This window comes from Castanea sativa, chromosome 3 (genome assembly GCF_040712315.1).
Source record: "Castanea sativa cultivar Marrone di Chiusa Pesio chromosome 3, ASM4071231v1".
Lineage (NCBI taxonomy): Eukaryota > Viridiplantae > Streptophyta > Magnoliopsida > Fagales > Fagaceae > Castanea > Castanea sativa.
Genome location: NC_134015.1, coordinates 53,056,222 through 53,081,586, shown reverse-complemented (window position 1 = coordinate 53,081,586; position 25,365 = coordinate 53,056,222). Strand labels below are relative to the sequence as shown.

The following is a 25,365-nucleotide window of genomic DNA, read 5'->3' as shown; positions in this document are numbered from 1 at the left end:
TTGCAAAAATTCCCTAATTTTTTCATATAAAGGTTAAGAGGACATGTGGAGTGATTACGGACGGGGAAGATTGGTTAGGCTTGTTATGTGATATGTGAAATGGACCCCATTTTGTATTTGATAAATTTAAATTTAAATATGTATTTTTTAAAATATATTTTATATTTATTTATTGTTGTATCAAGGAGGCATTATTATTACAAAAGATACATAGTAGAGAAACAATGATCACCAAGGAAGGCCCATCAAACTCCTTTTTTAAAATTAGGTGGATTTTTTTTTTTTTTTTTGGATAACTTATTCGTTTTTTTCGACAGCCCATGTTGGAATCACTTTTTTTAATTTGCAATTCTAGCCAATACTAATCACATGCTGCCATGTCATTGCACTTTGGGCCTTTTTATGCTTCCAATAACAATGCCTACTTAACATGGTCTTGTTATAATGATACCAATGGAGATCATAAGATTTACGAAATAATACTACAAGATTTTACTCTTTTTTTTTTTCCCACTTTAACTTATATTTCATCTCAAAATTAACTTGTTAAGTTTAATCTTTATCAAGTTACTGTATGGTTTAGCTTATTTTCATTAAAAGAAAGAATGATCAGCAGATTTCTAAATTCTTTTTTTTATATAATATTAATTGTATTTTTGTAGGTTTTTAATTGATTCAACTGATAAAGTTTTTTGTTATCATATAAAGGATTTGTGTTCAAATCACATACGGTAAAAGGAAAACGATTGGTGTCTTGTCTATTACTAAAGTTGAATCTTTTCGAGTATATACTATAGTATAGATATTGAATTTTATAATATATATTAAAAACATATGTATAAGTATATTTTTACACGATTAATTTCTTAATCAAAATAAATTGATAAAAATAACTTATACCAAAAAAAGCTCTAAAACACAACTAATAATCAAGGGTCCACTCTAATTTATAGAAAGTGAATGAAGATGGGTTGCGTGTAAATTGCCGATGTATGGTTGGTATTATTATCACGTGTAATCACATCTCATTTTCTAGATCTGCCGGTGAATTAATGGCCTATCAAAAAAACTTTGTTGGTGAATTAATGGTCTATTTGTATCAACACTTTACGTGATGTAGCATCCATTTCCCAAACGTCGACCTTATGAGCTTTTTTGCCGAGTGAGAAATTGTTGGAAAACCTTGAAAGTAGCATTTGAAATTTTGAATTGGTCAAAAATGATGGGTTTAGACAAAGAGACCCTAACCACTTAAAAGAGTTTTTCAGCAAGGAGAAAAGTAACATAGAACAAACATTGGTGTAAGACTCAATAATAGTAACCCAAAAAGCCGCAAAGGCTTCGTTTGGAAGTGTTGTTGCCCATATATTCAATGAAATTTTTTTGCATATTTTTCTAAACAAGTTTGTCTGTTTTCTCAAATGATGATCCATTTTGCTTTGCAGGCCGCCAAAATTTATTCCTGCCATTTAATATTCTTTATGATTGGGTGTGAGTTGGTCACTCGGTCAAGTACATGGTATTGAATTTGGCAGCCATTTACGTGCTCTTAATAACTTACTTTTCAGGGTTTTTCACTTGGCGACTTTATGAAAGAAAACAATCATTGTTATTGTGTTTTTGTCATGGCTGGTGCAATTTGCTTTCCTTTCATATTGTAAATGCCAAAGAAAAACTACAGTCAATGCAATAATACTCAAGCCACACACACATTAAATGTAGCATTGATCAAATTGAAGAAAAAAAAAACAGAGTTAATACTAAAATTATGAACAAGTAGGTGACATTTTCATTACTAGTTGTACACCATTTAAGATTGAATTAAATTTTTTGTTTTCATTTTCGAAATTTAAGAAGAAAAATTTAAAGGAAACCAACCAACCAAAAAGGGTTAAAGGGAAATTTGAAAAAGAAAAGAGAAAGAGCAATACAAAGGCTCTCATTTGCGTGGACGATATAAGCTCTTTAAAGCCTTTTTTTGATTGGATAGCCTATGGTCATTTTCGGCTGCAGTGACTTTTCCTTTGAGGATTTGAGAGGTTATTAGTGTGAGCTGTGAGGGCACTTCACGAAAGTTATGAAACAAAAGAAAACACAAACAACAAAAAAGAAAGTTTGTGTTGTGTAAGTAAGGGTTGGCGTTGAACTGTTAAGAGTTCTTTTGTGGGGTTTGCCAAGATGTGTTCCAAACAAAAAAATTTTGAACCGCGTGTGTGCCTTTTCATTCTTTCCTGTTGAGAGTTGAAAAACTTTTTCCCTATTGGATACCTAATTACCTATATACTCTATCTAAAATTCTTGCTTCTAGATGTAATGGTCGGCAAATTAGAATGTTTTGTTTTACTAATGGAGAGGTTGTTTGAATAAGGCATGTGATAAGATATGAAAATAGATTGTCAAGCGTGTTGCATGACATAGATTGAGGCACTTGAGGAAAATAAAAAATAAAAAAAGTCCATAAACTTGACTATACATTTTTTTTGGGTTATTCTAGTGTGATTTTGGTGAGAGGTAAGATTAATAATAAAATAATGTTCATTCCTTTGTGGTTATTGTTGTCGAATGTCCACCACTTAATGTTATATCATGATGGGACTAATGATCTGTCTATAGTTGAACTCGTTGAAACAAGCGCACTTGGTTTGGAGAGAGGTAACTTCTGGGTTCAAATCGAGTAATGACATGTTACTAGCTTCCTCATGATTAATGTTGTCTACTACATGATGCTACTAGAACCATGGTGATGGAATTTGAAGTCATGTTATGGTTGAACTCGTTTAAATGAGCATACTTAGTTTGGGATTTAAAGAGAAGCAGATTGTAAATATGTTGCATACCATTACATATAGAGGCACTTGAGAGGGAAAAAACATATCTTAAGACATGTGAATATAATTTTTTTGAATATTGTCATGTTGCTTGGTGAGAGGGAAGACATTAAGTTCAAATCAAATAATAAATTAAAGTTAGTTCCGTCATGATTATTGTCGTCCAATGTCGACCATGTAACATTATATCATGATGGGACTAATGTTAGGTTATAGTTAAACTTGTTGAAATGAGCAGATTTGATTTAGAGAGATTTAAGTCCAAAGTTCAAATCGAGTAATGACATTGTTAGTTCCATGATGATTATTGCTACCGGGCCATCACTTGATGCTACTAAAAGTCTAAAACCCTAATGGGACTAGTGTCAAGCTATGGTTGAACTTGTTAAAAGGAGCATGCTTGGTTTAAAAAGAGGCAAATCTTGAGTTCAAATTAAGTAATAACATATTTTTAGTTCAATCATAATTATTGTTGTCTACCACTTGAAGCTCCTAGAACCTTGGTGATCGAGACTGAAGTCAAGCTATGGCTAAACTTGTTTAAAGGAGCAAACTTGGGTTGGCGAGCTATAAATCCTAAGTTTAAATCGAGTAATGACACAATTTTCGTCTCCTCTTGATTATTGTTGTTAGATATTGACACTTAATAAGTAGAACTAATGTCAGATTATGGTTAAACTCGTTGAAATGAGCATATCTAAATTCCCTATGTTGCGGACCTATCTATGTCATATTATTGGTTCCTCAACAAATAGAGACTATTACGATAATATTCAGTCAGGGTTGTACAACTCCTCTCATCTTTTACCTTTTTTAATCAATTATTTTTCTTCTTATTCTTCTTCTTCCTTTATTCAAAGTAAGAAAATAGTTCACTTTATGTTCACAGCTCTTACAGGAGTCAAATTCTAAACGTTAGTGGCTATCGATAAATGAAACTTGCTAGATCTTAAACTGTGGTAAAAGAGTTCAATGATAGGATTAGAATGAAATATTAATCTCAACCAAGAACACATAAACGATTTTTTTTTCTTTTAAGTGCCAATTATTGAGGCTGGGCCAACCCTTTTGTTCAACTTACTTGGTGCAATGTTTGAGCCCAATTTGAGAGCGGAATTCAATCCAGAATTTTAGCCAGACCAAAACGAAGAAAGAACAAAAGAATGTCACCACTAGAAATCTAGAATCAGGTTCTATCCGTTATGAACAATTTGATTTTGATTGACAACAAAACCATGCACTTCTTTGATTAAAAAAGAATTTCAACGTTGTAGAATAAACAGGTAACATTGCTGGCCAAAATGTGTTCACAAAAGTAATTTTCTTAAAAAATTCCTTTTTTCCCTCACAAAAATAGCTTCATTTGCTTGCAAATATGGAAATATGCCTTATTTTTGTCCTTTGGATTTGGGTTTAGCCACTGTGAGAATAAATATAGGGGCATAATAATCACATAGAGGCTACTAGGCTAGTGTGACAATGTGACATAACTATTTTTGTGGTTAACTCCATTGGAATTTTGCTAAAGACTTGTATATATCAAATTTTAAAAGATTGAGACTATTTAAAGGTCCACTCAAGAATCAAAGAAATAGTACTTTATTCGCATACTACATAAGATGGGTTTATATAAGGGAATAAATATGTGGGGGATTCATCATTGATATGAATGAGACTAATCGATACCAAATACAAATTGCACTTTCTCATGCACAATGTTTAATAATCAATGTAAGTAATCATTTTTTATAAAGAAAAAATAAACCCATCTATGGGTATTGAGCCCTCAAAACATAAATCATATTAAGCAATTTGAGGGTACTATGACTAACACGTTTCTTGTTTTAGTGCCACAAAGGCACAAAGCCACAGTTGTCGTGGCCCAAGTACATGTCGGTGAAAAATTATTAGTTTCTATGTTAGATTTTTAATCATTTGATTTTAAGACCTATCTTGTAGTACCATCTTCACCCTTTTTCTTTTTCTTTTTCTTTTTCTTTCTCTCTCTCTTTTTTTTTTTTTTTTTTAATACAAAATTTTCAGTTTCATGCCACATATACTTGAAATGAATGCTTGTATGTGTGAATTTCATTGATTTTTGTGTCGCAATCTATAGGTGAGCATGGAGAGGGGGACCATGCTATGAGAAAGAGAAAGCAATAGGAAAAAAAAATTATTAGATTTGGTTTATTTGGTATGTATTTCTTTGTACTGTACTTAAATAATAATGCTATAAATGGAATTTATACATGGTACATTATAACTTCGAGAAGAAAAAAAGAGTTTTTTTTTTTTATCTTTAGTAATTTTTAATGTCTTTTTATTTTAAATATACAATAACAAATGGTGGTGAATTTTAATTTTCACGTTTTATTTAATTAGTGAGTGATGAGACAATTTTTATTAAAATAAAAGGAAATCTCTTAAAAAAAAGTACTGATAGAAGGTAAATAAAAAAAAATCACAATTTAAAAGATTTCCTTAATCAATAGAGGCATATAGAATATTTCCTCAGATTCACCAACTCATTGAATTTGCTTCTTTCTACATCTTTTGATGTTGGGCTTGGGCTCTCCATTCGACCAAAAATGGAAAAACACCCATTTGAATTATGTTCTTGTAATCTAGTCTACCACTCTTACTCGATCTTCGTCTTCTGTAAGCCCTGTCTCTTGGGCCAAGATTATTCTTTAGGAGGTAACCAATAATTTAGAGGTCTAACATAACATGTATTGGGGTGCGTACTAAAGTAACTAAACCCTCCTACTCAAGAAGATTGACCAAACTTCACAAGTCGGGTTAGTGGGCTGGAATTTTTTTTTACCGAGTCTTGAGTTCAGCAGGAATTTTGTTTAGGGTGATTAAGAAATTTAAATTAAAAAAATAATAATAAAAATAGATATTGAATATATCAAGTTATAGACAAAAAAACAAAAAAAAAAAAACATGAATTTTTACAATTTCCTTTTACAAGTTTTCAAATTTTGAATTGTTACACAATTGCTCATTATGAGAATTTAGTGCCAATATGGGTAGCTATGACCATTTTATTTTGTTAAGTTTGTTTAAATTTTTATTTTTATGCAGTTTTTTTTTTTTTTTTTGAGAAGGTATTTTTATGCAATTAATATTATATATTTGCATTATTTTTATAAAAATATTTTAAATTAAATGACTAAACTCAACTCATTGACTTTATATTAATTATTAACGCACATAACCACACTGATTCATACATAAAATAATTTACTATGTGTTTACTTAATCAATCAAATGCTTGAATAATTACTAACTTTGCAATTTTTTTCTTCAAATTTTCTAACTTTATGACAAATAGTTATTATAACATAATAACTATACACACTCATGTAACAAATCCTCTCTATTTCCTAATTATTAAATTATATAAAGTTATATTATATTTATATTGTACACACAAACATCCACGTACACATCATTATTCACACAAATGACATTATAAAAAAAAAAGTAATGCACAAAATCAATATTAGACACACTCATACACATATAATAAAAATTTATAATAAAGAGTGATATTTACAATTCACAAACATTTACTCTTACTTTAAAGTTAAAAATATTTGTAATAAGGGTGCATAAAATTTAAGTCAGGGTGTGTAAAAATATTTTTAAACAAAAATTAATGTATTAAACTAATAAAAATATATTAAATAACATAAATTTTTTTTTTTTGAAGTCAGGGATTCAATTGAACTCCCTGGTTAAAGAGTACTGCCGCCCCTACTTGGGTTGGGTTGGATTAGATTTGGGTTGATAGTATTTTTAACTCATTCGACCCAACCTAACCCACCATATATGTAAGTTTATTTTATCACATTTATTTTTATATTTCAATTTGATTTATTTTCCTATTTTAAGAATTAATTTTGATAAATTTGGAATATAATTTAGATATATTATGTGGTTTGTAGTAGTTTAGTAAAAAATAATAATTAAATAATTAATGAGAGTCCAATTTTTTTATAAGACATGAAACATGTATAGCACAACTCACCAATCCAACTAGACTCATGTTGTTTGGGTTGTTTTCTCTATACATGTGATGAGTTGGGTTGGGTTGAAAAAGCCCTTCAATTTGACTCATTCAAATCTCTAGACACATATTTTATTCAGTGTGTGTTAGATATTGGATTATAAGTTGGATTTCTACTTATTTTATGCACTACTTGCGAGTTCTATACTACTCTATTTTTTTTTTTAAACTTCATTTCAGATAATTTAACTTTTAATTTATTTAAAAAAAGCTAGTTTTTAACTTTTTATTTTCTTATATTATACAAATAAGTTAAGGAAAATAAACGACTTCAAAACATGCCTTAAATACCTGAAAACAAAAAACTTTTTCAATTCCATGCCACGTATTCTTGAAATGAATGCTTGTATATTTGAATTTTATTGATTTTATACTTGAAACATATGAGCACAACTCATGTTATTTGGGTTGGTTTCTCTATACATGTGATAAGTTGGGTTGGGTTGAAAAAACCCTTTAATCTGACTCATTCACATCCCTAGACACATTTTATTCAATGTGTGTTAGACATTGGATTATAAGTTGGACTTATTTTATACTTGCGAGTTCTATACTACTCTATATCTTTTTTTTAACTTCATTTCAGATAATTTAACTTTTAATTTATTAAAAATAAACTAGTTTTTAACTTTTTTTTTATCTTATATTATACAAATAAGTTATCAAAAATAAACGACTTCAAAATATTCTTTAAATACTAAAAACAAAAAGCTTATTCAGTTCCATGCCACGTATACTTGAAATGAATGCTTGTATATGTGAATTTTATTGATTTTATACTTGAACATGTATAGGACAACTCACCAATCCAACTGGACTCACGTTGTTTGGGTTGGTTTCTCTATATATGTGATGAGTTGGGTTGGGTTGGAAAAACCCTTCAATCTGACTCATTCACATCCCTAAATATATATTTTATTTAGTGTGTGTTAGACATTGGATTATAAGTTGGATTTTTACTTATTTTATGCACAACTTGTGAGTTCTATACTACTCTATATATTTTTTTAAACTTCATTTTAGATAATCTAACTTTTAATTTATTAAAAATAACCTAGTTTTTAACTTTTTTATCTTATGTTATACAAGTAAGTTATTGAAAATAAACGCCCTCAAAACATCCTTTAAATACCCAAAAACAAAAAACTTTTTCAATTTCATGCCACGTATACTTGAAATAAATGCTTGTATATGTGAATTTTATTGATGTTTGTGTCGCGATGTATAGGGGAGCATGGGGAGGGGGACCATGCAATGAGAAAGAGAAAGAGGAAAAAAAAATTTATTAGATTCGGTTTATTTGGTATGCATTTCTTTGTACTGTACCTAAAATAATAATGCTCCAAATGGAACTTATACATGGGACACTATAACTTCGAGAAAAAAAAAAAACCGCAGTCTAAGATTTCCTTAATAAATAGAGAGAGGCATACAGAATATCTCCTCAGCCTTTTCCAACTCATTGAATTTGCTTCTTTCTGCATCTTTTGGATATTGGGCTTCGGCTCTCCACTCGACCAAGAAAAGGAAAAGCACCCATTTGATTTAAGTTCTTGAAGTCTACCACTCTAGGTCGATCTTCGTCTTTCGTAAACCCTATCTTTTGGGCTAAGATTTTTCTTTGGGAGGTAACCAATAGTTTAGAGGTCTAATATAACGTGTATTGGGGTGCATACTAAACCCACCAACTCAAGAAAATCGACCCAACTTCACACGTCGGGTTAATGGGTTAGAATTTTTCTTTTTGAGTCTTGGGTTGGATTGGATTTGAATTGATAATTTTTTCAACCCATCTGACCTAACCTAATCCATCACATATATATAGGTTTATTTTATCACATTTATTTTAATTTTTTTAGTTTGATTTTTAAGAATTATTTTTGATGACTTTGGAATATAATTTAGACATATTATGTAATTTGTAGTAATTTAGTAAAAAAAAAGTAATTAAATAATTAATGAGAGTCCAATTTTTTTTTACTAGGCATGAACATGTAAAACACAACTTACCAACCAACCAAACTTATGTTGGTTGGGTTGGTTTTTATACATGTGATGGGTTGGGTTGAAAAAACCCTTCAATCTAATCCATACACATCCCTAAACACATATTTTTTTAAGTATGCATTTGACATTGGATTATAAGTTGGATTTCTACTTATTTTATGCACTATTTGTGAGTTCTATACTATTCTTTTTTTTAAAAAAAAAACTTTATTTCAAATAATCGCAATTTATTGAAAATAAGCTAACTTTTAGCGTTTTTTCTTACATTATGCAAACAAATTACTGAAAAAAAAATGATTTTCAAATGGAATTTGAATACCAAAAAATAAAAGGGCTCGGAAGCTATAAGGGAACTCTCCATAACCATAACCCTACACAACAGAGAAAACTCGTTGAGGGAGCAGCTTAAGGATGGGAGCGGTCCCCCCCCCCCCCCCCCCTCCCCTCCCCTCCCCTCCCCAAAGCATTGCAAGTAAAAGCCCATTGGGAAACATTATGAGCAAGTCGATTAGCATTCTCAGTCTTAAGAACAAAAGCCCAACATTCAAAACCATTCAAAATAGTTTCTATACTATCAAATTAAAATTCATATCCTTAAAATTTAGAGCCATTTTGATTTTGTCTATGTAAATAAATGAACACACACATACATACTTCACTAGGCCCCTAATCAAATCTTGCAGACCCCAACCAATACCATCTCATATTAGCCCAAGCCCTTCTCCTAATGGGCCATTTTTGTTGTTTTAGTGCCACAAAGCCTAATTGTCGTGGCCCAAGTACATATCAGTGAAAAATTATTAATTTTTGTTAGATCTTCACCACTTTTTCTTCTTCCTGTTTCTTTATACAAAATTTTCAGTTCCATCCCACATATACTTAAAATGAATGCTTGTATGTATGAATTTCATTGATTTTTTGTGTCACAATCCATAGAGGAGCATGGGGAGGAGGACCATGCAATGAGAAAGAGAAAGAAAAAGAAAAATATTGGATTTGGTTTATTTGTTATGCATTTCTTTCTACTGTATCTAAAATAATAATGTTCCAATCCAAATGGGAATTTTATACATGGGACATTATAAGTTCTAGGAAAAAAAAAAAAAAAAAAAACGCAATCTAAGATTTCCTTGATCAATAGAGAGGCATACAGAATATTTTCTCAGCTTATCCAAATCATCGAATTTGCTTCTTTCTGCATCTTTGATATTGGGCTTGGGCTCTCCACTCACCTAAAAGAAAGGAAAAACGCCCAATTGATGTAATACTCTGCCACTCTAACTAATGGTCTGTCGGGAAGTTAAAAAAAAAAAAGAGGGAGAGTAAAGTAAAAAGAGAGAGAATAATTCAATTACTTTATTTGGAAGTTTTTTAAGAAAAGAAGGGGAGGGGTTTAGAGAGGTTTGAAGGGGTTTGAACAACCTCTAACCCCTCATTTTTAATTCCCCCAAATTGGAAAGATTTGAAAGGAGAGTAGAATAGATAAATTATTGACCAAATGAATTCTCAAATTTATCATTTCTAAATTAACAAAATTACAAACCGATTATATAAATAATTTTTATTTGTTTCTTAAGAAAATTTAAGGTTAATGAAAAAAAAAACTCACTATTTCACTGACATTGAAGCTAAACAACCCACCGATTCTCGAGTACTCTTAACTACTATATAGTAGTCGCAATCCAAGAATTGAATCTTTACACTATAAATTGAATGCGAAGCTTGAAATCAACGATTTTGATTTTCGTTGAAAAAGTTAGAATTATTCGTATTCTGAGTTTGGAAATACTAGTGTTGAAGCTGAGAAAGCTTTACAAAAGAAAGAAAAGTAAAAAAAAAAGGAAAAGCTTGCTTACATGGATCGGTTTCACATTGTAAGAGCATCCACAGCAGTGGATCTAAAATTTTAGCAATTTAGCTATACAAAAAGTTACTTTATCTATTTTACCTATACACTTTACAAAACATGCTGCAGCAGTGCATCTATTTTAGCTTTCAACACAATAAAATAATATAAACATTACAATAAAATAATATTTCTATTACAATAAAATAATACAAACACAAAACAAAAAAACTTCACAATCCGATCCACCACCACTGCCAACCAACCAAGATCACAGAAAAAAACCATCAGCACAAATCACAAATCACACCAACAAACCCACACAAATCACAAATCCAGCCATAGCCACGCCACGAAATCCGCGGCGTTCTTGAATCCGATGAAGGCGGTGCCGATGGAGATCGACGGTGAGATGGAGGACTGGGCGAGATGGGTCGGCGGCATGAGACAGTGACGTGGGCGATGAGAATGAGGATCGGCGGTGAAATGGAGGACTGGGAGAGATGGGTCGGCGATGAAGATCGACGATCCAGAAGTTATCGGCGGCGAAGCTCGACGATCCAGAAGTTATTGGCGGCGAGGCTCGACTATCCAGAAGTTATCGGCGGCGAAGCTCGACGATCCAGAAGTTATCGGCGGCGAGGCTCGACGGTCCAGACCTTATCGCCGGCGAAGCTCGACGGTTCAGAACTTATCGGCGGCGAAGCAGAGAGTATACGAGGGAGAGAAAAAAAAAAATAAACCAGAGAGAGAGAAGGAAAAATAAACCAGAAAAAAAAAATACGAGGGAGAGAAGGAAAAATGATGAAAGAAGAGAAGCCAGAGAGAACGAAAAAGAAATGAAGAAAAAATATTTTTTAAAGGATTGAAGAGAGAGAAATTTATTAAAATAATATTTTTTTTTTTACCTTTGAGCTACAGTACACATCTATCTTTAGATGTGTACTGTAGCTGGAAGCAAAAAAAATTTTGCTATAGCTCCACTGCTGGAGCACACATTTTAATGGTTGAGAAGCTAAAATATAGCAATATAGCAATATGCCACCACTGCTGTGAATGCTCTAAAGCTTGTAGTACAAGATCTGAGCCAAAAGTTCTCGAAGCTTCTAGAATGTGCTGCTTTGAGCTTATTATAGCAGACATAGAGAGAGAAAGTTAGCTGAGAATTGCTCTGAGCTTTGTTGTATTGTAATAGAGCAAGATTTTTAGAGAGAGAGAGTTAGAATGTTGAAGAGAGAGCAACTGTGATAGTTGCAGAGCTTCTTGAAAATTTTCCATAAATAAAGAAAATTTTATTTTATTTTTATTATAATTTTTTTGAGGTAATAAAAATTATTTTATAATAGTTAATAGTAGTTTTATACTTTTATTAGTGTAATTTGATGGAATGAGAATGTTGATTAAATTATTTAATCTAATAAATTAATTATAGACTAATGTTGCAAGTCCATTTTTAAATAGGGGTAAATTTTTCTTTTTAAATAATTTCATCTTCATTCCCCCTTACTAATTTTAAAAACATCCAAATAAGGTGGAGGATAACCATTCCCCTCTACTCTCCTCTCCATTACTTTCCTTCCTTCTACTCCTCTCTACTTTCCTCCATCTCTAAACTTCCAAACAAGCCATAAATCTTTGTCTTTTGGGCCAATATTTTTCTTTGGTGGAGGTAAGGTAACCAATAGTTTGGGATCTAATATAACATGTATAGGCGATGTGCACCAAACCCACCAACTCGAGAAAATCGACCCAATTTAACTTGATGTCTCAGGTTAGATTGGGTTGGAATTCTTTTTTTGAATCTTGGGTCAGGTTGAGTCTGGGTTGATAATTTTTTCAACCCATCCGACCCAACCTAACCAACCATATGTATAAGTTTATTTTATTTTTCAGTTTGATTTATTTTCATATTTGAAGAATTGAATTTGATGAATTTGGAAATTTGTAATATAATTTAGATATACTATATGATTTGTGATAATTTGTTAAAAAGAAGTAATTAAATAATTAATGAAAGTCTAATTTTTTACTTGGCTATAAATTGTTCCTCAAAAAAAAAAAAAAAAATTGGCTAGTTGTAACATAAGGTTACTACTCTATCTGATATCTTTTTATTAGATGTGAATTTTAATAAATACACAATTAGATTGCATTTTATTTTCTTATATCCTTCATGTTTGTAAAATTTCCTGAATATCAAAGAATAATAGTTATGTCATCAATCAAATGTTTAAATTCAAAATTTTGAAGTCTAAATTCATGCATAAAAAAAAAGTTTATGAATCAAATATTAAATGACATCTGATTGACATAAATTTTGATATGTATTTTAAAAACATAAAGAACATATAATCAAACAATTGGAATTTTAAAATATATAGCCATATTAATTTTTTTAACGGGAGCAGTTAACTAATTAAGTTTATAGCCAAACTTTGTCCTAAAACATGTAAACACAACCCACCCACTCAACCCAATTGGACTCACGTTGGTCGAGTTGGTTTCTATACATGTGATGGGTTGGGTTATTAATTTCTCAACCCAATAAACTCAAGTTGGGTTGAAAAAACCTTCAAACTCGACTCATGCACACACCACCCTAGACACATATTCTATATTTTTATTAGGGTAAATTGCAAATTGCACCCCTAAAGTTTGGGGGTATTTGGATTTTACACTCTCAAGTTTCAAACTTTGGATTTTACCCCTTGAAGTTTGGGGTGTTTCGATTTTATACCCTAATATTTCAAATTTTGAATTTAACCCCCTAAAGATAGGGAGTGTTTGGATTTTACACCCCAAAATTCTGAAACTTTAAGATGTAAAATCAAAACACTCTCAAATTTTAAGAAGTAAAATCCAATCACCCCTAAAATATAGGGGATAAAATCCAAATTCTGAAATATCAAGGTGTAAAATCCAGACACCCCCAAACGTTAGGGGGTAAAATCTAAATTCTAAAATTTCAAGGTGTAAAATCTCATTACTTCGAACTTTAGGGGTGTAATTTACAATTTACCCTTTTTATTAATACCAGAAAAACAAAAGGCTATTTCATAAATTTAATAAAAGGCATTGAGAGACCATGAGGAGGGGAGCGGGTCCCCAAGATTGCAAGTAGAAGCCCATTGGGAAGTATTATGAGCAAAGCACCTTCCAAGTCATAAAAACAAAAAGCTCAACATACAAAATCATGCAAAAATAGTTTCTATACTATCAATTAGTACAATTCATATCCTCAAAATTTTAGAGTCATTTTGATTTTGTCTATGTAAAAAAGTGAATACACAAATATTAGCCCAAACCCTTCTCCCAATAGGCCCAATACCCAGCCCAATTTCCACATCCAATATTTCTTTCTTTTTGGAGTCAAGAACCAAAATGTGAGAAGTTTCTCATATCATATAGATACTATAGTATTTACCCAAAAAAAAAAAAAATACTATAGTAATATTTTTGATTTTGATACTCGTAAAGTCAAAAATATTCAGATCATACACCTAATTTTGGAGCTAAAAAAGAAAAATGTGGGCATGGAATTTATGGATCCCCTTTAGCTTACTCTGGTGCGTGGCATCAGTTATTTCAGTTAGCGCACTGTCCCAAGAAGAACCCCAACTGGGTTCTGTTCGTGTGGTGTTCCAGGTTCTTATTTTTCGATTATTTTAATGTAATTTGGTTTGGTTTTAGTAAAATTTTTGTTGGGTTTTAGTTTATTTTTGTGTGTAACATTTTAGCAAAACAGACAAACTATGGAGATATCGAATTCGGTTTCTTACCAACCGTTGCACCCAAAACCGTTGACCACATTTTCAAGCTTGTTCGGTTGGGATGTTACAATACCAATCACTTTTTTCGGGTATTTTCATGATTTTTTTGATGAAGCTGATTATGTTGTATAATGTACTTGTTGTTTGAATTGATGTGTGTGATAATGGGATTAGTGTGTACTGTATTTGTAGGTTGATAAGGGATTTGTTGCCCAAGTGGCTGATGTTGTGGGTGGAAGAATAGCCCCATTGAATGAAGAGCAAAGAAGAGAAGGTGAAAAAACTGTTGTTGGTGAATTTAGTGATGTCAAACATGTAAAGGGTGTTCTTTCCATGGGGAGGTAATGTAAATGTCTTCTTTGCTAAGCAATTTTTTTTTTTTGGGTTGTTTATAACTTATAATTTAGCTTATATAATTGTTAGTGCTATGATATTTCTCTGTTTAGTTCCTGTGTGGTTTATATATTTTGCATTCTAAAACAGAATGTATTACCAGCCTTACCTTTTTTTTTTGGATACATGCTCAGTTGATTTTTAAAGCAAAATAAACCAATTGAATAGTTACAACCTAGGAAGCACAAACACGGACACGGGTATAGGGACAACACAACGACACGAAAACTTTCTAAAAAATTACAACATGAAATAGCCGGTATGACACTAGTACGGCACCCTAAATGAGGTGTTTGTGTTACCTAGGTTACAACAATGGGGGAGGGGAATTTGAACCCTAGAGGTTTTTATTGGAAAGATCAGGAGGTGCCTTTTGAGCTACAAGGCTCTTGGCAAGCAAAATATACCAATGGAAAAAGTAACACCAAACAAACACTTAGTTGGTATTGTCTCCCTCAAAAGCGTTAATTTTGTCACACTCATCGCTGGGCTAATTCACACTGTAGAAATAGTTTTATTGGGAGTCTATTCTTTGAGGGAAATGCAACAAGAAATGCAGATGAGATTAAGGGGGGCATTTTACAGTTATATAAAATCTGCATTATGAAACACTAAATTGGATACCAACACTAGATGGGCTGCAATTGAAAATACTTGACAGTGAGGAGGCAGTTGGGTTGGAAAGACCTTTCGAGGAGGTGGAAGTTGTAGAAGCAGTCAAAACCATGAATGGAGACAAAGCATGAGGCAATTTCAATATGATGGCCTGGGCATCAGAGGTTTCATGAGCTATCAAAAAAATCACTGGGACTCCTACATTTTCAATGTTGAAGTTTCACTTGGTAAATTAGAAGATAGTTTGTTAGCTGATTCAATATCATGGTCTGTGCATTTGTAGTTTCCTATGTTTTAATGATGTGTTATTGGGAAAGTGGATTTGGCGCTATGCCACGGAAGAAGACACAATATAGAGAGCAGTAGTAGATAAAAAAATATGGATATCATGGGAGAGATTGGGTTTTGGGGGTGATCAATGAACCTTATGGATTGCCTCTTTGGAAACATATTTGCAACGGCTGGGTGAGGTTCTCTAAATTCATCAAGCTTGAACTGGGTAGTGTATTTCATATTTGTTCTCGGCATGATCCATGGTGTGGGTTGGTGATCATTAAGGAGGCTTTCTTGCAGTATTTCAAATAGCCCAAAATGAGGAGGCTTTTGTGAGGGACTATATGTGATGGAACAGTGTAGCTAATTATTGGGACATTATGTTCACTAGATTGTCCATGATTGGGAAATGAAGTTTTTACATTCTTTTCTCTACCTTCTCTATTCCACTAAAATTACTAGAGATGGGGAAGACAGAATGTGTTGGAACTAGGAGATGTATATTCAAGGTTAAGTCGTATTATCAGGCTCTTACTAGTGGAAGCCCTCATTTCTTTTGTGGAAAAGCATTTGGAGTGTTAAGATTCCTACATAAGTAACTTTCTTCACATGGACAGCTGCTAGAGGAAAGATTCTCACTATGGATAATCTACAAACCATTTGCTCATTCATTGGGGTTATGGGCGTAGACTATGGTCATTGGTGGTTTGTTTGTTCAAACTCCATTGGATTATGCCAAAAAGGGCAGTGGATTTGTTGGTTTGTTGGATAATGGATTTGGTAGGCATCGTTTTGCTTATGGGGGAAAATTCCATTATTCATCTTGCGGACTATTTGTAGATTATGCTACCAATATACTTTTGAAAGGGTTGAGGGTTTGCCTTTTGAGTTAACTTTGTTTTTATTACACTCCAGGCACGATTGGATGGCTGCTTTGAGTGGTCACGCCTTTTCTATTTTAGGGGAATTTCTAATTTGTGAAAAAAAAAAATGGTGCCTCAAAGAGATTTGTGATTTTAGCATCCTTTGTACATGGGTATGCTTTTCTAAAAATAAATAAATAAAAATCTTTGATTACTATCAAATAAATAAATTGAAGTGTTACATGCATCGTAAGGTGTCGCACTGTCTGTTAGCTTGGGACATTAGAGTTGATTACCAAAGATAGTTGTTAGCTATGAGGGTTGAAATGTCTTGTGGAAGCAAAACCAACCACATACTGGCTTTACTGAAGCATATTAAGTCTTTAAATTTTTCTGTTGCTTGTTGAGTTCCTCTGAAACTGAGGGTCAATCTATGTTAATCAAACCATTTGTGTGCAGTGTATGGTCAAGCCTAGGAGACAGTTACAACTGATTGGTAGATAGGATATAAATTTTGTATGAATGCTATGTGATAGTAGCAAGTCAATTGTATTTTGTTCTGATTGTATCTGCAGTATGTCAGCTTTGTTTAGAATTCTTTATAGTCTTGCATGTTCTTGTCTATTTTTTGATGAATTAACTTATTCATTAAAAAAAGTGGAAATGAACACTTCTAGAGGTGAAAAAGTGCTGGAATTCTGCTGCTCATTGTGAATCAATACTTAGGGTTCAGTAAAACTAAAATAATCGTTTATAAGGAGTCAGAAGTACCTATACAATTCTGAGACAGTCTAGGGTGATTGAACGGGAGACTTGTTTGGTATGAGGTCTTTTAGGGAGGATGAACGCTTGGGGAAGGAAAAGAGGAGAGAGATTACAATTTTCTTCTGTTTGGTAGGGAAAAAAACCAGGTGGAAAGAAAGTACTCCCTGGACCCACAAAATGTTCCCCATCCAAAAGTGAGAAAATATGGGAAGAAAAGTGTACTATTTTGACCCTTATCTATCTGCTTAAAATGTTGCCGCCTGCAAGTTCCATTGCACCAAGGCCAAGACCTACTTTCTTGACCCCTCCTCTTGCCCCTTCCAAGAACATTCTTTTTGCAACTTATTTTCATCATCGACATGGTCATTTTGAGCACTAGGTGTTGATCTTCCAATTGAAGAGCGGAGTCTTGGGCCGGTTATGCCTCCTAAATGGGGCTCTGAGTCTCCAGAAATGGGTCAGATTTCTGGTTAATCACCAGGCAGGTGGTCAGCCTGTGCTTGAGATCTAAGTTAAAGACAGGTTTAGGGTTTTGGACCAGAGACTTGTTGGGACTGATGGATTTGGTAATCTTAATCTTCGCTAGCTAGATTCTCCCATTTAGAGAGAAAATAGAAGCTAGAGAAAGATAAGGTGTTTTTGTGTGAGTTTGTGTTACAGTAAATTGTATAATAGTAAATTGTATAACAGTAAATTGACAATTGTTATTTCTTTTCTTTCATTTTCTTCTCAACCAAACAAAGGAAATTTGTTGGTATTTTCTATTCTTTCATTCTTGCATCTCTTTTTACATGATGGAGAATTGGTATTTTCTCCATCCTCCCTTTTTTCTATCCTTTTGTTTTTTCATCCTTACTTCCAAACAGACCCTAAAAGATAAGTTAGAGGGTGCCATCTGGATGGAAGCAGTAGGAGCCTATTTATATATGATATATGCCTGAACAATGTAAGCATTTCAATAATTCTGATTTCTCCAAAGCTCTGCCTTTGGAACAGTTAGAAAGGAAATTTTAGATTCTGTGCTAAACTGACTTTCTGGTTCTCTATTTTTGGTCATTTTGACAGCTTAAATTCGTGAAATTCAGTGTCTAATGGGGTTCGAATTGTTAACCCAGTGGTACTGGCACCCTTTGTGGTGCCCAATGTCTAGGGTTTGAATCCTACCTCCCTCTTCCCCTATTTACCTAGCCAAAAAAAAAAAAAAAATCCTAGTACTTTTAATCCATTAACCAAACATTTTCTTTTTAGAAAAAAAAAGGAAGAAGAATTTTTTATGTTACTGTTGCTTGGTATACCCTTGGATTACATCTTCAAAATATATTGAAGAATAAGAACCAGATCATCACAATGGGACTGAGCTGAATACTTCATACTGATCTACTCGTGATTGTAAAATATTCCATGGTGGTCTATAGTCACCAACAGATGAGGATAGACCAAGAGAGGGCTGTGATAAAGTTATGAGCAACAGATGAGGATTCCATGGTGGTCAAATATGTTGTAAGCTCATGTAGGGCTAACCCTAGCTTCCATATACACCACTGGTTTCATTGTAATAAATAATTGAGAATACAGTAAAGATGTAGCCCCTAGGGCTCTATCTCTTGGGCATAGCCCATCGGGCTGAACCATGTAACTCTTGTATTCTTCTCTCTTTCCTGCTTCCACATTTCTATGTTTTGTCATCCTCGTCTTTAACAGTTGCATTTGACTTTAATCTCCTATGGACTTCCTTATTTAGTTTGAAAGTTTGACAGGTTGATTTTTGCTTTGGTGTAGGTATGAGGATCCCAACAGTGCTCAATCCTCTTTTTCGATGCTTCTCGGAGATGCCCCTCATCTTGATGGCCAGGTTTGCCAGTTACTCGTTTCCAGCTTTGATTCAAAGATATTTATCTCGTATGATATGATTACTAATAAAATGGCTGACATCTTCAGTATGCAATTTTTGGACGAGTTACCCGAGGTGAAGAAACATTGAAAAAGTTTGAGCAGCTCCCTACTCGTCGTGAGGGTATTTTTGTAATGGTAATATTCAGTTGATCACTCTCAATAGAACGATCTGAAATCTAGAACTGGTACAATTTTCACTGGCCTTCTGATTGAAAATATATTTTAATGATGAACAACTGTGGGAAGTTTTTTTGAGTTTGGATGTGTCTCTTGCAGTATTTCCCATGTGATATGTTAGTAGTTAACCCTCTTCTAATTATTCAATTTGACTGATAACCAATATTATTTTTATCTTTTCCCAATGTATTATCTTTTCTACTATACAAGATTTGCATCTTAGACCTAATCTAACCCCACTGGATCCCTTTACCATCTCATCTAAAGCCTAGGTTTATTGATGCTGTCATTTGATTGTAATATGTACTATAGTTTTACCATGAAGACAGATAATCATGTCATGTAAGGTTCAAGAAAGCAATGTTTGTCCTTGTCTCATTCTTTCATGTGGGACAAGCTCTGGTAATGACCATTTCATTCACTTGGTACAACTTATATTGGTTTAGGTAGGGAATTTGACTTTACTGCATTCTTTTACAGGGACTAACATCTGATTGGGGAATGCTTAAATCATTGTTATGTTAATCGTGTGATTTTCAGTATGATTTATGAATCTTTGACTAGGATTTTTTGATGAGACTGGTTTAACAGTGATTCTCATGCCTCTCACTCTGAAACTTATGCATCAAGAAGCAGTGAGGATGATCCCATCCTAGTCTCTCTGACTTTAGTATTCTTCCATATGTAAATCTCATTAGTTCCATGCAGTAAATCTGGCCTTTTCTTTGTCCGGCTAGTTTGTCTGCTTCTGAAATTGTGCTGTTACATCACTTTGTTTAGCATTTTAATTCTTCATTCTCAGCATTCAGCTAATTTCTCTCTCTTTTTCTGTTATTTCAGCCAACCGAACGCATCACCATCTTATCAACGTACTATTATGGTGAGAATTAAGCAGCCTGTTAATTTGATCTTGTTTGTGCATTCTCGGTAACTCGCCTTTTTATTTCTATTGATATAGATTGAAACAGAATGCATTAGTAACTTCCCTATATAGATGTAACCTACATACCCTTGGCATCCAGAGAAAAACTTCTCTAGATTTTCTTGATGTTTACAAGCAGGATTGGGTTTTCTAGGAAAGCTTGTTATAAAATTTTATATACAGATTATCACTACAATGTAAATTAGTGGCCAGATCACCTGCATGGATCAATTTAGCCTGCCAAGCTATCTGGAAAAAATTGAACAGAGTTTATAACTAGTTAGGATGAGTAGGAAGAAGATTAAATTACTGAAGTCAAATCAGCATGGACTATATGCCAATAATAGAAACTAAGAACATGCAATAGAAATTGGGTTTTATTTTCTTATCAATTAAGAGACTTCATGGTTATTATGAGAAAACTGATTATTATATAGCCGTCTGGTCAGTGTATTTCGATAATAGAAAGAAGAAACGAGTAGATTAATATGTTAGAAAAATTGCATTTTACTCAATATAATTCTTGTTGCTTGTCTTTTTTATTTATTTATTTATAGATACTGAGATGGAGAGCTGTGAAACGGAGAGGTCAGTTTTGAAAAGAAAGCTTGCTGCATCTGCTGTTGAAATTGAAAGACAGGTAATGAGGAATCCTACAAGATTTATACATTTCAGACTCGTGAAGACATGACGCTCATGCGCCCCAATGTCTGGGATCATTTGTACATGTAGAAAAACTCTCCCCTACTTACCTAAACGTACAGAGTTATGAAGTGTTCTGCATTCCGTCAAGATAACTAGCACATAATTATTTATTTTAGTCACGATTCTTACGCGAGGAAACATTCACTTACAGACACGATATTATTGATCAACAAAGACAAACACAGCCGTTATTATGTCTAGATTTTTGGGGAGTTATTACGCACGATACCTTGTTTCTGTGTTGAAACACGGCATGTGTGCCTCTGTCTGCTTATCTTCCAATTAAATTTACTTGATGACAATGCTTTATTGTCTGACTTGGCCTTGTCCTGTGTTTTTTTTCTTGCAGAGAATGAAATGCTTCCCTTGATTTTGCAAGCATGAGCCTGATCATCAAGAAGAGATGGTACAATCGCTGTAAAGTTCTCCAGTTCTAACAACAGAGCTCTGTGATATGATGTTTACTCAAAAACAAGAACCTGTATTTAAGTTTGAATTGAATAGGCTTGTGTGAAGTAGCCAAGAAGCACGAACAACGAGCTCACTACTATATTTTTACCAACATGAACCGGTTCATTCATTGCATGAATAGACCAGAGCTGGTGTGCAATGAAGCTAATAGCTCAGAATTCATGTTGGAACTTGGATCATCGACTTGGTGAGCTCAGAATTGGCTCCTAAAGTGAGTTGTATGACAGCTTAAATTGTTCTGTAGCATGTGTGTAAGTCCATTCTAGACTGTTAATAAAGCCCTATGCATTATGGCCTATTAAGTTGCATGAGCCAGTTGCCTTTCTAAAGGACTTTCCCTAAATGCAAGAAACCATGGTAGTTATAAAAAATTTTACCAAAAAAATGAAAAGAAAAGGATAGCATAAAATCTAAGTGAAATATGCTTATACTTTGCAGCGGTTTAGAATTGCACTCTTTTAAGGGTTTTTTTTTTTAAATTTTTTTTTAATTTTTAACTTTACCTTTTCTAGTTAGTTTTAAAATTGCACTTATTTTCAAAAAATTGTAAAATAAACTATACTAAATGTGCGCTCTTAATGTTGTATTATTGACAACCCTAGGTTTTTTATTTTTCTGATCATATCTCATATCATTGATTTAATCAAATATATTCATGTACTTGTTTTTATTTTATGAGCTATTTTCATCTATTTGTTAAAATCATTAATGCTACTTAGTCAAATAAGATAAATGCAACCTTACATGTTTAGCCACATCTCTCCCTAATCATACACATATGGTATCAAAATGTCATGACACTCTGTTTGTTTTGACGTTAATGTTTTTTAGAAAATGAGTCATGTGGGGAGTAAAAGGACCCAAGCAGGCATTTGGGCCTTTGGGCTCTAGCAAGGTGGGCCGACCTATTCTTAAATCAAGAACTTGTTAGTATAGCATACCGGCCCATACGCCAAGAGTCCGAGGACACATCCGAGGGTGAGTTCCTCCTCGGATAGACCCAAGAGAACTCGGAGATTCACTGTAAAGATCAAGGCAGAATTCCGGAAAGACTGTTGGTTAAAAGGGGGAATTCCTGAACCTCTTAGATACACCGGTGTTAGAGAAATATCTTAGGAAAAGGCTGCTACCTCCACATTAAAGACTCTGCACCTACCTCCCTGGCCGCATTAATGGAAAGTGACCCCTGAACAGTAGAACTGAAACTTTTGGTTACTATTCAAAGGCACTAAGAGAAGAAATATCTAGAGGGGAGGGGATTTGAGCGACAGGTGGATAAAGCATCAAGAGGAGAAGTATTTAAATGGGGTGAAGGCCAAAGAAAAAGGGGATCAGTCAGTAACCAAGAAAGAAATTAAGAATTGTAACCTTGAAAGAAATTAAGAATTGTAACCTTTAAGAAAGAAAGAGAATTAATACAGAAGTGGTCATCGGCTCACGTTCGAGGAGGTCCATTTGCAATTATCATCTATTATTTACAAGTGTTTTCACAAGTTAGCCTGTTATCAAATTCTCAGTACCTCTAACTTGGATTTCAAGCCCACACTCTACAAATTTCATTGTTTAAGGCTTATTGGGCCTGAGCCCATAATTGTCTTTGGGTTCAGGTGCAATTGTGCACTTATAAGTCATTTCTCAAAAAATATTTTTTATAAAACTATTTTATTTTCCTATGTTTGATAGTAATCTTAAATCAGTTGGAAAAATATCTTCTAACTTCTTTTATTTAACTTACTATGCGATATAGTTGTTTTCTAAAAGAAATTAGTAGAAAAACAATCTCCAAATATTAAGCCATATTTTTACGTTGACCAAAAATAATTTTTCTTTGACTCATTTTTTATGATACTACTAAAAAACACTGAAAAATGTGAAAAAATATCTTCATAAGCGGAGTGATGACTAACTCAAATTGACATCAAGAGAAGCGGATGGGAGTAGTTGACTAGACCAGTTGATAGCACAGAATGTGACTCTAAACTTGAGGGGTGGGGGAGTGAATAGAACTGTTAGGTAAGGATAAAGATTTATTGATAAAGGGAAGAGGATGGTCCTAAACTCCTAATCCTAAGCCATCTCCTCCCTCCTGACAGAGCACCGAAAGAGGGATGGAGGACATGGATATTGGACCATCATAGAGTTATAAATGTCAACATCAAAACTCAAAATGACTTCCAGGCTTATAGCAAAACCTTTCATCAAATTCTTAGAAGTTAAGTTACACAACCATTCTACAAATGGTGGTAAAATGTAATTAAGGAAAACGGAGTCATTTTTCAGTTCTTCATTTTACGGATAAGGAAACAGCCAAAATGAACAGTTTTTGCCGACTAAATCAGCTTGAAGTAGAGAACATTCTTGTGTTTGTAAAAAGAGTTGACGTGTAGTGGGACCAAGTGACAAACTAGTTTGGATGAAAGTTTTGTCAATCCTTTAGGTGACTACTAAAATGAGTATTCACGTGTATTGTTAATCATATAAACTATTGTAAAGAGTTTTATAATTCAACTAATTAACATTTCTTGGTGTTTCTAAAATGAGACATCTAAGTTCAAGTCCCTCATCCCCAACTATAGAATTATCAAAAAAATAATCAGATGAACTAATTAATACTTTAATAGAATATAATTTCTTTTAAAGATTTAATAAGTCATGTGGTTATAAATATATGTGGATAATCTTCTAAACTGTCACAAAAAGGATTGAAAGAAAAATTCTGTTTTACATTTACATAAATCAACCAAGAATTGAATTGGCTAAATATTTTTAGCCACAAATTTTGTGTGTGTGTATAATTAGGATAAACCTTAATGAATGGCCTACAACAAAGTGCAAAAACGATCACATGTATGATCAGGCCAAGTTGGAAATCTAATCACAATCACATGTAAGCCATGGTAGTGAGAGCAAGTCGGTCATAACCTTTTCACACTACTATACAAACAAGTTGAAAGCGATTTGAACGTGTCTCAAATTCCGATTCATGAAAACATAGCATGTGCTTCCAGCCTTTAATGAAGCCAAATTAACCATGATTTATCGCAGAAGTTGAGAGGAAAAGAAGAAGAAAAAGTCACCTCAATAAAAACAATGTTCTTTCACAATCGAGCAAAAGCTACATGAACATGGAAGGTATTGAACATTGTTACTTGCCAGCACCTCAATTCCTGTAGTACAACTACAAGGGCTCCCCCTGAATTTTGAGTGCTGTCAACAGATGCAGACGCAGTTTTTGGCTGACTTTTTTGGATGCTGCAGTCTTCGCATGCATCCACTTTTTATAATGACTTGTCTTCAACTAAGCCAAGTAGGAACATTATCACATGAATAAAACCTTAAACACCTCTCATCTCATGTGTGATCCATGAGATCCTCGGCTCTAATTTTGAAGTCAATGCTTTGAAAATGGTTTAGTTGTTTCCAAATCTCATAATGTGATCCATGAGATCCTTGATTCTAATTTTGTTCAATAATTTGAAACTTGTTTTAGTTGTTTCCAAATAATCTCCTATGCGATCCATGAGATTGTTTAGTTCTAATTTTGTAGTCAATATTTTGAAGTTGGTTTAGTAATTTCCAAACCTCTCATATGATCCATGAGAATTGAGATCCTCGGTTCTAATTTTGTAGTCAATACTTTGAGTTTCAAGGGATTTCTCACTGTCATACTTAATGTGCATGGTATAGGGGATTACATATTTCATGGGGATTAGTTATGTACCTAGCTCTATGTTTGAATAGGACCATGGAAAATAACTAGAA

General features: G+C 33.2%; 1 protein-coding gene across 1 annotated transcript; it reads left to right on the top strand.

Annotated features, from left to right (window-relative positions):
- Positions 1-14,134: 14,134 nt before the first annotated feature.
- LOC142626668 (peptidyl-prolyl cis-trans isomerase CYP23) lies at positions 14,135-21,901 on the top strand. Its single transcript, XM_075800377.1, has 8 exons — positions 14,135-14,401; positions 14,502-14,615; positions 14,719-14,867; positions 19,215-19,287; positions 19,374-19,463; positions 20,346-20,385; positions 20,985-21,067; positions 21,482-21,901. Exons 1-8 carry the CDS (start codon positions 14,282-14,284, stop codon positions 21,500-21,502), a joined length of 690 nt encoding a protein of 229 aa, XP_075656492.1. The 5' UTR covers positions 14,135-14,281; the 3' UTR covers positions 21,503-21,901.
- The last annotated feature ends 3,464 nt before the right edge of the window (positions 21,902-25,365 follow it).

Excerpts from the sequence above, each read along its gene's own strand:
- LOC142626668 (XM_075800377.1), top strand. The coding sequence starts at position 14,282 with ATGTGGGCATGGAATTTATGGATCCCCTTTAGCTTACTCTGGTGCGTG. Across the intron at positions 20,386-20,984 it reads CTTATCAACGTACTATTATG|ATACTGAGATGGAGAGCTGT; the intron begins GTGAGAATTAAG and ends ATTTATTTATAG. Across the intron at positions 21,068-21,481 it reads CTGTTGAAATTGAAAGACAG|AGAATGAAATGCTTCCCTTG; the intron begins GTAATGAGGAAT and ends TTTTTCTTGCAG.